This window comes from Cynocephalus volans, chromosome 3 (assembly GCF_027409185.1).
Source record: "Cynocephalus volans isolate mCynVol1 chromosome 3, mCynVol1.pri, whole genome shotgun sequence".
Taxonomy (NCBI): domain Eukaryota; kingdom Metazoa; phylum Chordata; class Mammalia; order Dermoptera; family Cynocephalidae; genus Cynocephalus; species Cynocephalus volans.
In genome coordinates, this window is record NC_084462.1 from 173773371 (window position 1) to 173786445 (window position 13075).

At 38.4% G+C, this 13075-nt stretch overlaps 1 protein-coding gene across 1 annotated transcript; it reads left to right on the forward strand.

The window, feature by feature from the left end:
- The first annotated feature begins 436 nt into the window (after positions 1–436).
- Positions 437–6905, forward strand: NDUFB1 (NADH:ubiquinone oxidoreductase subunit B1). The gene is made up of 3 exons (XM_063091954.1): positions 437–545; positions 5551–5694; positions 6791–6905. Exons 2-3 carry the CDS (start codon positions 5555–5557, stop codon positions 6825–6827), a joined length of 177 nt encoding a protein of 58 aa, XP_062948024.1. The 5' UTR covers positions 437–545; positions 5551–5554; the 3' UTR covers positions 6828–6905.
- The last annotated feature ends 6170 nt before the right edge of the window (positions 6906–13075 follow it).

Below are 13075 nucleotides of genomic sequence, written 5' to 3' on the forward strand. Positions count from 1 at the left end.
AGGACGCTCCCTCCCCCATCCAAAGGCTCACTGCTTTCTCCCGCCCTCACTTGCCTCGTCAGGCCTCCCCCAACGCCGTCCACTGCCCTTCCCAACCCCTAGTCGGATCCAGGTTCAAGAGAGAGACAAAGCTGACGTTCGTTCAACGGCACCCGTGACGACCAGACAGAAAAGGCCGCCCAGTGCCGGCCGCCATTTTGAAGTCGGAGGCGGAGCGCGAGGGCGGGGGAGACCCTGGGCGATACCATCTTCGGGGGTAGGGGGGACGGAGCCAGAGCAAGGCGACGGAGCTTGCGCCAACGAGTCTTGTTACCTTGGACGGAAATTTTATACAGAAATTATTGATAGTGTTTGAAAGCTAAAAGAAAGTTATGAGAAAAGTCAAACAGTAGGAGGAAGAAGAGGTATGATGTACCGGCGTCACCCCTCTCCTCCTTGCGGGCTCAGCGAATGGCGGCTCCCGAGGTCGCAGCTTCCGCCGGCGCGGGTGGCTGAGCTTGCTGTTGCCCTTGGTCGTGGGGTCGTTCTTGGCACCGGGGCCGCAGGTGGGTCTGGGGACCCAGGGCGGTCGCGGTGCCGACGGTCACGGTCGTGCAGGCTGGGGGTCGGTTCTGGGACAGCCCTCGGCGGTGGTGTATTGGGAGGGGTGGTCTGGGCCTCCCTGTGGCTTCCAAGCAGAGGTGACATGAAAAGGAAAGAGAAATGGGGTTTTCTTCGGGTGAATGACTGGGCTCGGGTTTCCGGCCTGGCAGCTTTTGGAAAGGGCACTCTGAGGCTGTCATCACTGGAAACCGTGAAATCTTGCCCCGAATCCCACGCCTGGCCTGATGCTTCCCCAGCATCTCACTGTCATCCAATTCTCAGCGATCTCTCTCACCTCGCACACCTCACTGTCTTCTAAATTTCAAACCCTCTTGAGCTGAGCATTCCAAACATACACTGAACCTTAAAAATGTAATATTTAGGTTTGTGCTTGGTTTCCAACGTGTATGTGTCATTAAGACTTCAAGGAGTTCCAGACCTGGAGTTTGATTCCTCTGTGCATCCAGCACTGTTTTTCATAGGTTAAATCGACACTTTTTGAACAATACATATAAAGTGCCGTGGGAACCACTTAGACAGTAGAATGCATATTTTCTCAAATATCTATCTACATGTTTCCTACGTGAATTCGGAGTGACTTACAAAAATGAAATACACACCAGATAGTTTTCTTTTTAGAAGTTAAGTGGAAATTGGGTTGAAGGAAAAATATTAGGAAAAATAAGCTAAAAAATAAAAAGCTAAGCTAAAAAGTGAGGTTAATATAAATGTTTGGAGACAGTAAAGCACAAGTAAAGAGCTTGGACCAAGGAGCCAGACTGCCTGGGACTAATCCCAGCTCTTCCACTTACTGCATCTGTGACCTTAGGCAAGTTACTCCACTACAGTTTTCCCTGGATTTCCTCATCTGAAAAAAATATGCCTACTGCACTGGGGTCATTAGTTAACACATGTACAGTGTTATTGTGAGGATTACATGAGTTGGCAATTAGGAAAAGCAGTAAGAAACATGCCTGTCAGTGCTTTAAGATTCAGTGCTTGCTAGAGGTGGACAAAAAAATTGGGTGATTTTGGTATCAAAGGATAGATGGTCAGTACATGATTCCTTGAGTACATGTGATAAAACCCAATTTGTTTTTCAGGAATACCACAGCTACTCCCAGTTCTGAAGTAAAAGCAAAAATTTTTTTAAGGGTCTTCATATAAAGACACTAATAATATGTACAGCACTCTCATGGACACCCATGTGGATGTCACTCCCTAAATAAAGCACTCGGTCCTTTTCTCCTCCTAATATTCTTTTACCCAAAACCTAGGCTTGCCTCAGTGGAGGCTGGCCCCGATCCTCACTGCCCTTTGCCTCTCAGATAAATCTTTCTTAGGGTCTTGGGTCCATGGCCAAGAGTCCATCTACTCTCCCACTCCTATCCATTCTCCAGGGAATCATTGTAGCTCACTTATGTCCATAAGTCTTTGTCCTCCCTAGTCATTCACTCACACTAAAACATACAAATTATTTTCCGTGCACTGCTTCCAAAATCCATTACATATAGATTGTAAAATTGTAATATGGAAAGTCTCTGGGACTCAAATTTATCATTTACCTCGCAGGGATGGAATCATGGTTTCTTCATGGTGTTTGAGTCCAACTCTGGATTCTGATTGCTCAAAATCCTTTTATTTATCAGTCCCACTGTCTTTATTTCTGGAGTCGCTGTAAGAGCCTATGTGCAGCAAGAGCCACAGGGGCTTGTTTCATCTCTTCTGCTGAGTAGAACCAGGCAAAACCAATTCCTTAGCTTCTGGCTCTGATGGAAGAATGCCAACAGTAATGGATCATAGCCCTCAGGTGGCCATGGGCTTATTAAAAACCATCTTGGGCTGGGAATCAGCAAGTACTTTCTTGGTGGTGGTTAAATACAAAATGATGTCTAACAGTCAACTGTGCTAAGGGTAGAATTGACATCTCAAGAAATTCTAGGATTCTAAGAAGGAGAGCTGACAGAGTAGATGACCACCGAGTTCACTGAACTTGCACACAGAAGGTCACATGAACACAGACCTTTATTGTCTCACATTGTGCAATTTAGTGCTTTCAAAGTTACATTATCTTATTTAAAGCACTCATTGTTATCTCCATACCTAACTGGTACAAGTTTATAACAGAATCAGGCGCTAACTTTGTGGGCACTTGGTCAGTATCACAGAAAGTACTTAAAGATCTAAATGCAAGTAATGTTACTTAATGAAGGTACAATGCTAAGAGAACCACTATCTTCTAGGAAATAAAGATTGTTTACACTTAGATTTATACATCCAAGAACATTTTGCATCAAAATCAGCTACAGATCTTTCCAGCCTCACCCTGGAAGTAAGACAAAGAAGTCCCTAATTTGAAAAAGGCTCCTCAGATGATTTTAATGTGCAGTAAAGTTTGAGAACTCCAGCTGTAGACAGTAAACTTAGTAGACTTAAAACTAACTGATGACTGAGTTGTAAATTATCTATTTAAATATCTCGTCATTTACTCACATAATTTTCTAGATCAGTGATATTCAGACCAGAACCTGCTTGGTGTAGTATTACACTTAATGAAATACAGTATATGGTAATTGTGCAACTTTTAACTTCATGGCCATTTTTTAACCCAGTGACTTTGTTTTGTTTTTGTTTTTAATTGAAGCATAATTGATTTGATTATACATATTTTTGGGGTATAGTGTTGACTACCATCACCTGTGTACAACATGTGTGTAGGGAAAATGAAGGAAAAATGGTCAGGGCCCCTCAGATGTTCAGAATCTTGCCAAGCATTTGATGTAAACATGCACGTGCACCCAAGTGTTCCTAGGTTATTGTCTGATATAGAAGTGCATGGGCACCCAGTATCCTGCGTTATGGACTTAAGTATAAAGGATGAGTGGCTCTGATCCACAGGGCTCCGCCCTCCCTTGTGTGCCCCTGGGTGCCACCACCACCACTACTACTGATGCCAGAGGCTGTTGCTGTCAGTGCCCTCGGGACCCTCTGAAAGGCCGCCGCTGCTGTAAGCTGCTGCAAGCTGCTGCTGCCATTGCTGAGCTCATGTCATCTGCCAACAGCTCCTGGGATCTTTCCCAGTTGCTCGTATGGACCTGCGTGTGAGGGGTCTGGTGACCCAGTCTGTACAATGGGTTTGAAGGGTCTGAGCCCTAGCCCTGACAATACAAATGGAAACTTAGTATTAACTAAAATAATGAAATGTTTTGGCTTTAGCGTAGCTATTGCTGTAACCCAACAATTGGCATAGTCACCTAGCTTTACAATGTGTTGATCAACTAAATAGTATTAGCATATTCATTATTACAAATTGTAATATTCTTTATGCCCCTTACTTAGCCCCCTTATCCCTCTCCCCCACCTCATCTCTAGTAACTACAGATTTGTTATCTCCTGAAAGATCAGCATATTATTGTGCGCTTTTCTTTCTTTCCTTTTTTAGCACCCACTTATGAGTGAGGACATGTAGTATTTCTCTTTCTGTGTCTGGATTATTTTGCTTAACATAATTTTCTCTAAGTTCATCCATGTTGCTGCAAATGGTAGAGTTTCCTTTTCTTATGACTGAGTAGTATTCCATTGTGTATATATACCACATTTTCCTTATCCAGTCGTCTGTCGATGGACATTTAGGTTGTTTAACCCAGTGACTTTGGATATGAGTGCTTGATTAAAGTATGAGAAATAAAGAGAATTGTATAAGTATGTGAACCAGTGTCAGAAGGAGAGGCAGGAATTCAGTCTACATAATCCTAGCACAGCTTACTGCCAAGCACTTTTGTTAGCAGTGAAATGTTGCTTCTCTTTTTTAGGGTGTTGTCATATGCCTTCTCAGCCATGTATGTGATTTATTCATTTAAATTCATGTGCACATGAGTGTATTTTGATTTTATCTGTATGTACAAATTTTTACAGAAAATTGGCAATTCAACTATATTTTTATTGAAATAATGCAAATTTGTTATATTTCACATGGTGACTAATATCTCTATTCCTCCTCCTCCTCCTCCTCCTCCTCTGCCTTTTGGAAACTCTTAGAACTTAAAAGCTCTGAAGTACCATAAATATCAATTCAGGGAGGGGTCTCCTAGAGAGGCAGTGTGATATAATACAAGGAGCCAGAGCTTTAGAGTGAATCCGAACTTGAATTCTTATGTGTAAAATGAGGATGATAATAGTTATTCCACGTTATACATATATAGAAATATAAGATGGCCCTGGTACCTAGTAGTAATTCTATAAAAGTAAGTTTCCTTCTCCCTTTATCTTTTATAGAGTCATTTAAATGATATTCAGATCTTCTGGGACATTATTCAATATGGTTGTTTTTAAAATTTCTCTTGTATCTTTTAATTTCCTCTCAAATTAGTTTTCAATAATTAGAGCTTTAAATAAATTTAAAAAATCATAATAGCTTTGCCTAAATAATCCACTTCTGGCAAAATAGTATTATTAAATTAGTTCTTGCAATTTGAGAGGTTCTGAAAATATTTTACACGTGTAAAAGTTCTAGATCAGTACAAGGAAGGTACCTTTTGCAGGTAGAATTTTTTATACAGTATTCTCTCCATTTCTCTGCTCTATTTCATATCAAAATATTGGTGAAGCTAGAAATAAAATTTAACAAATAGACTTTGGTGCAGTGTAATTTTTATACTAATCATGTTGTCTACATAATCATCAAGTAGTTGGTTAGAGCGCAGTGCTCATAACAAGGTCTAGGGTTCTACCCCTGTACTGCCAGCCACCGAAAAAAAAAAAAAAAAAGATAAAAAGGTAATCTTCATCAAGTTGATTTTAAGTACTATACTACATTCTGATACCAAGCAAATTTAAAGAGACTCACTATACTCACTATACTTTTAACATCTATCTCTTACAGTCACAGCTATTTTCCTGTTCCAGATGCAATTTAAAAAATATTTCAAAGGCAGTTATATTTCTGGTAATTTTTTTTTTTTTTTTTAGAGTCATGGTGAAATTACTTCAGATTGTTCGTGACCACTGGGTTCATGTCCTTGTCCCTATGGGATTTGTCTTAGGATGTTATCTAGACAGAAAGAATGATGAAAAGCTAACTGCTTTCCGGAACAAGAGCATATTATATAAAAGGTTAGTTTGTGCATTTTTAAAACCAGCAATTGGCTCTGTTTGGGGAATATTCTTCTTAAAATCCTATGTGCCAAAGATAAACAGAAGGAGTAATTTTTCCCCCTGAAGACTTAGATTCAAGTGATACTGTTTTTTAGTCTTGTTTTTTATTTAATCCTTAGATAAAACTGTACAGTTACCTCTGTAATGTAAACAGTCTTCAGTTTATAAACAGGCCATTTTATTTTTATTTTATTTTATTTTTTTGTCTTTTTCGTGACCGGCACTCAGCCAGTGAGTGCACCGGCCATTCCTATATAGGATCCGAACCCGCGGCGGGAGCGTCGCTGCACTCCCAGCGCTGCACTCTCCCGAGTGCGCCACGGGCTCGGCCCTAAACAGGCCATTTTAGATCTTTGAAAGTCTCATTTTTTACAATTCCAAGTACATTTTAATATGGAAACAGTTTTAACCAGCTGACCAAAGCCTACTCTTTCTACAGCTTTTACATGTGTTATAGTATACTATCTTATTTACGCCATGATGTAACTGAAATAAACAGTAAGTAATAGGGGCTTAGTGCTGTGTTCTCGGCAACTCTACGTGAGAGCTTTAGTGGTTGGGTGAAAGCACTTGGCAGCTGCCTGGTACCATTGTGTCTCTAGAGATGGCTGCTCTGGCAGCAGAAAGTTCGAGTTAGCAAGACACAGGATATGTGCCAGTAGGTATATAGCTGGGTTGGAGGAAGCTCAAGGGCCAAGAGAATTGAGCAGCATCCACGGTTAGTATGTAGAGGTGGTTCACAAGTCAGGGATTTCAAGAAAGATAAAATGAGCCGGAAAGGGTATAGGAAACATTAAATGAAGTCATTGAGAGATAACAACTTACATAAAGATAAACTAAGTAATGACAGTTTTTTAATCTGAAAAAATGAAGGTATGGTAAAAGTTTAAAATCATGGGAGAATAGAATGAATGAGTCTAATGTAAAAATTTTTGAATGGGTCAATTTATACAATATAAAATAGTGAATCCATATTCTTCTGATTTTCCCTTTTATCCCTTCATAAAGTTTTATTTACACTTCTTCCTTTATTTCCTTTTTTCTCTCCACACAGAGAATTGAGACCCGATGAAGAAGTCACCTGGAAATAAAGACTGTGAATTACAGAAAGTTCACATTTTAAAAGTTAGGAGAGAAATAAAAACATGTTTATTTAATTTGAAGAAGAATTTGAAGTGTGATTCTTTTTATACTGAAGCAATCTTTCAAGTAACAAGCACACTTGGCTTAAATTATTGAGTACCTGATTGTACACATTGGTGTTAAATTTATAATTAGCACTTAATTTTCTTTTTCTCATTTTGGACCACAGTACTATTAAATCATATAGCCAATTTTTTCCTCAGATATTTTTCAGAAAAAAATTTTTTTCAAACCGTGTGATACTAATTTTTAGTTTTGTCGAGGGAAATTTAAAAGGATGAGGCTAGAATTTTTTTCCTTTTTTTTTTTGGTGTCTGGCTGATATAGTTTGCTAGGATTTTATTTGGTAAAAATCATAGCTGAAAATTTTAGTGACCTTGGGATTGGCAAAAATTTATTAAATATAACACACAAAGCATGAATTATTTTCAAAAATTAATAAATTGTACTTTATCAAAATTTAAAATTTTGCTCTTTAGAAAACACGTTAAGAAAATCAAAATGCAGCCACAGACTGAGGAAATACTTGCAAAACGTATACAATAAAGAACTTATATGTAGAGGCTGGCCCATGGCTCTCTTGGGAGAGTGTGGTGCTGACAACACCAAGTCAAGGGTTAAGATCCCCTTACCGGTCATCTTTTGAAAAAAAAAAACAAAAAACTTATACCTAGAATATGAAAAGAGTCCTTGTAACTTAGTAATAAGACAAACAACTCAATTTGTAAAATGGGCAAAAGATTTTGATACTGACCAAAAAAGATACGAGGATGGCATGTAAGCACGTGAAAAGATGTTCAACGTCAGTAGTTGCTAGGGAAATGCAAATTAACACCACAGTGAGCTATCACTACATACATATTAGAATGCTTGAAATGAAAAAGACTGACCTTCCAATTCTCTTGGCAACGATGCAGAGCAACTAGAACTCATACACTTCTGGCAGGAATGTAAAATGTAGCCACCAGTAGTTGTACCACTTTGTAAATAAGTTTACCAGTTTCAAGTTCAACACATACCACATATGACCCAAGCCATTTCAGTCTGAGATATTTACCCAAGAGTCATGAAAGCAAATGTCCACACAAAGACTTTTACATGAATGTTCATAACAGCTTTATTAGTAACAGCCAAGAAGTAGAGATAACCAAAATGTACATCAACTAACAAATCGATTGTGCTGAATTCATATCATAGAATACTTCTTGCCAATAAAAAGGAATGATCTATTAATACATACCTCATAGATGAATTTCAAATTGATTGTGCTGAGTGACAGAAGCCAAAGAATACAACCTATATAATTCCATTTATATAAAATGTTACTTACAAACTGCAAACTATAGTAGAGCAGATTAGTGGTTGCCTGGGACATAGGGGTCTGGAAAGGTGTTGGAGGAAAGAATTACAAAGGGGCAGGAGAAAACTTTTGAATATAATGTTTATTTTATTGATTGTGGTGATGGTTTCACAGGTGTATAGGTATGTCTTCTATTATATATATGTGTGTGTCAAGATTTAACAAATTCTATACTTTTTCTCGCCACTTTATGTCACGATAGACTAAACCCCTTAGGAGCAGGGATCTGCCTTGTTCACTTTTTTTTTAAAATGTTTTTTTTTTTTTATTGTAAGAACACAACAGAAAATCTACCTTCTTAGCAAAATTTTAAATGGTCAATACAGTATTGTTAATTATAGATATAATGCTGGACAGCAACTTCGGACTTAACTTACATAGTTGAAATTTTATACCTACTGATTAGTAATTTCCCATTTCCCTCTCCTCCTTAGCCCCTGGTAACCATGATTCTACTCTGATTCTGTGAGTGTGACTATTTTAGATACCTCACAGAAGTGGGATCATGCAATATTTGTCCTTCTGTGACTGGCTTATTGTACTTAGCATAATGTCTTCAAAGTTCACCCATTCTGTTGCAGATTGCAGGATTTCCTTCTTGTTTAAGGCTGAATAATATTCCATTGCATGCATATACACATTTTCATTATCTATTCATCCATCAATGGACATTTAGGTTGTCTCCACATCCTAGCTATTGTGAATACAATGAATGTGGGGTCCATATATCTCTTCAAGATCCTGATTTTAATTCTTTTGGATAAATGCCCAGAGCGAAATTGCTGAAATATATGGTAGCTCTAATTTTAACTTTTTGAGGTTTTCTTTTTTTTAAATAATAACCAGCCTAACAGGTGTGAGGTGACATCTTGCTGTGGTTCAAATTGTATACTTTAACCATGTACAGATATAGTATAACAGTTATACCTCAGTAAAGCTATAAAAACTGTTTTTTAAAAAGTATAACCTTCGGAGGTACTAATTACCAGGAGGGTTCTAAAAATACCACCAGAGAAACACATAAAATATCTCTAAAAAATATTCCTTTGCTTTGAATAGATAAAAATGGATTGATGAATAATACTTGAAAAATAACTAATCAAATGTTAGGAGCATTATACTTTTAGAAAGCACAAAAAGATAAATAGCACTGATCAGTAACATTAGGTTGTATTTCTTTTGTTATCTTTCATTAGTTTTGAGCATATATACTTTATTGCCAGCACTAAAAGCCCTAAATCTTTGGTTCTTGAGGGATGTATGGATCATTTTAATACAATGCTGTTGTATACATTTCTTATGAAGCATAAATCGCTAATGCCAAGCTCTATATAACTGAATCAGATTCTCTTGATTCCGTTATCAATTTTTAAAAATATATTGTCAAGTTCAACTACCTCTTGTTGGAAACAAAACTTTATTAATCTGTTTTAGGTAAGATTGAATGTAAGAGAAGTAAGATTACAATGAAATGATACTCCCTAGTTATGACGGTTTCTTGTCAGAACTCAGGACACTGAAATTAACATACTTATAAGTTTTTATTTTTTTATTTTTATTTTATTTATTTATTTATTTATTTAAAAAGATGACCGGTAAGGGGATCTCAACCCTTGGCTTGGTGTTGTCAGCACCACGCTCAGCCAGTGAGCGAACCGGCCATCCCTATATAGGATCCGAACCCGTGGCCTTGGTGTTATCAGCACCGCACTCTACCGTGTGAGCCACGGGCCGGCCTACATACATTATAAGTTTTTAAATGCCAAACATTTGAAATTCTGTTAAACAACTATTTGGTTTCAGGTAACAAAATTAATGCCAGTTTGAACTGAAACGATACAGTGTTAAACAAGGTCGAAATATCTTTGTGCAATCTCACTTGTTAACATAAAACTTCAATGAAGTAGATTGGAGAAAAGTTGAGTTCATTGTGACCTAGGAAGTCTACAGGAAGTACGTCTATGTGATCTATTCTGTCTCCAGGAACTCTTTCTTGATAAACTCAGTAAAACCTCCTTCCCCTGGGAACTGAATTATTGTGATACTTTTTTTGTTCCAATCAATCAAAAAGAATCCAAGAATTTATTTGCTGCTCTGTACCAACCTTTGGTATAAAGAGGAAGACTCCACTGACCTTCATAAGCTAACAGTTTAGTAGCATATAAAGTAATAATTCTATTATTGTATAATTGATGCTTTAAAATAGGTATACGCAAGGTATAGTGGTGGCATAAAGGACTTTCCCCCTATGAACTTTCCAGAAGTCAAGGGAAGAAGCTGGTGTTACTGGAGCAGAAGGACTTCAGGGAAATAAAGCGAGACAAATGGTTGGCCCAGATGACAAAGAGCTTTTTAAACTAGCAACAGGAAGGCAATGGGAAGACACTGAAGGATTTTAAAGGAAATAAGATGCATAGTTACTTATGAATGCTTCCCAATATAAGTTCCATGAAGGTGGGACTATTTGTCTTTTTGATGATTACAGTTCCAGTATCTGATGCACAGAAACACTCTATTTGTTCAGTGAAAGAGAAACTGGTGAGACTTGCATTTTTTTTTTTTTTTAAGATGACCGGTAAGGGGATCTTAACCCTTGGCTTGGTGTTGTCAGCACCACACTCTCCCGAGAGAGCCACAGGCCTGCCCCAAGAGATTTATATTTTTGAAAGGTTACTGACAGCACCATGGATTGGACATATTCAGACAAATCAGGAGACCAATTCTGAGATCCTTGGACTGGACTACACAGGATACCAAAAGGGCTTGAACAAAGCAGTAGCAATGAAGACAGTGGGGAGAGAGTTAGGAGTGGATACATAGCATCCAAAGACTGGTTGGAATAAGAGATGAGGTGGGAATAGGTGTGGGAAAAGAATCGAGAATGATTCTCAGATACTTGGTATTATGATCCAAATGTTTGTGTTCCTCCAAAATTCATATGTTGAAATCTAATCTCCAATGCGTTGGCATTAACAGGTGGAGCTCTGGGAGGAGACTAAGTCATGAGGGCAGAGAGTTCTCATGAATAGGATTAGTGCCCTTATAAAAGAGGCCTGAGAGAGCTTGTTTGCCCCTTTTCTCTTCCACCATGTGAGGCCACATAGAAGGTACCATCTACGGAGAACAGGCTCTCACCAGACACCAAATATGCTGGTGCCTTAATCTTGACCTTCCCACCCTACAGAACTGGGAGCAATAAATTTCTGTTGTTTATCAATTCCCCAGTTTAAGGTATTTTGTTATAGCAGCCCAAATGGACTAAGACACCTGGCTTCATTAAATCACTTGAAAGATATCAACTACAACTTAAAAAACAAAACAAAAAATGGTTTGCATTTTTTTCCCTTCATGAGACTACGATTTATTTCCCTGGTTAGGCCACAATCCCTTAAGAACATGGACTTTTCCCAATACAGGACTCCATACTGTGCACACAGAGATGTTCAATAAATGGTAACCAAATCCTCTCCTTGAGGACCAGGTCCTCGCTGGCAGTCTCCATTCTCTTACCTGTCACTGCCCCTTCTGCTTCTCTGAACTTGCACTCACTAAAGTCACCAAGGGTCTCCATGGCCACAAAATTTAGTGGGCTCTTGTAAGTTCATATGTTGCCTGACTTCTTGGCAGCAACTGACACTGACTGCTCCTTGAAACATTCCCTTCCCAAAGCTTTTGTAATATTATACTCTTTTGCTTTTCTTCCCATCATACTCTCTTGCTTTTCCTCCCGTCTCCTTGGCTATTGCTTCTCTACCCTCAGGGCTCAGCTCTGGATCCTCTTCTCAATCTCTTCCTTTTCCCTAAGATGATTTCATTCACCCCTATAGTTTCAATTACCTTTTTATGCCAGCAACTCCCATTCTACAGCTCAAACCAGACTCTGGATAACCAGACCAGATGTCCAGACATTACTCAACATAATTACTTGAAATGTCTTCCAGATATTTCAAATTCAGTGTCTCCAAAATATAAACTCTTTGTCTTCTCTTTGCAAAACCTTGCTCCTCCTCCAGCATCTCTCCTGCCAAGTGGCCGCCTAGGGCAGAAACCCAGAAACCATCCCTAACACTTCTGTCTCCCTCATTCTGCAATCCCTCACCAGGTCCTGTTGAGTCTCCCTACTTCCTAATTATCTCTCAGAATGGTCTCTCTTCATCTTCAAGTCACTACCCTAGTCCAAACCACCAAGATTCTTCCAACAGCAACTGTTCTCTTCTGTAGCCAGAATGAACTTTCTAAAACACAAATCTATGTCTCTTCTTTTTAAATCTTTATACAGCTCCCCACTGCCTTTAAGAGGTAAATCTTAATCTGTTTTCAAGGTGCAAGATCTGCACCTATCCTACTCCTAAAGTTTCATTAGGCTCCTATCACCCCTACTCTTTACTGGACTTTTCACTTCCCCAATTGATATTTCATTTTTTTTTTTTTCAAATCTTTCACTTTCAATAGCAACGATTTTTTAAAAATTTATTTTATTGAATCAAAATTGATTATATATTTTTTGGATTCAACATTGATATATGTTGATCAAATCAATATTACTAGCATATATATTGTTACAAATCGTAATTATTCTTTATGCCCCTTGTCCAATCTCTCTGATACTTCATCTTCAGGTCCAGAACATCTACACTAGTAACAAGCTGCCTGAATTCGAATCCAGGCGAGGCACTTACTACCTGACCTTGGACATTGTGCACAAACTAATCTCTCTGTATCACACTTTCCGCATGTGTATAACAAGAATAATGACACCTATATCAATGGCTGGTGTACTAAATTTGTTAATAAACACAAAGCACTTAGAAGAGTGCCTAGTCTATACTAAACTCC

Coding starts and splice junctions, on each gene's coding strand:
- NDUFB1 (XM_063091954.1), top strand. CDS start 5,555: ATGGTGAAATTACTTCAGATTGTTCGTGACCACTGGGTTCATGTCCTT. Junction 5,695..6,790: donor AAGAGCATATTATATAAAAG/GTTAGTTTGTGC, acceptor CTCTCCACACAG/AGAATTGAGACCCGATGAAG.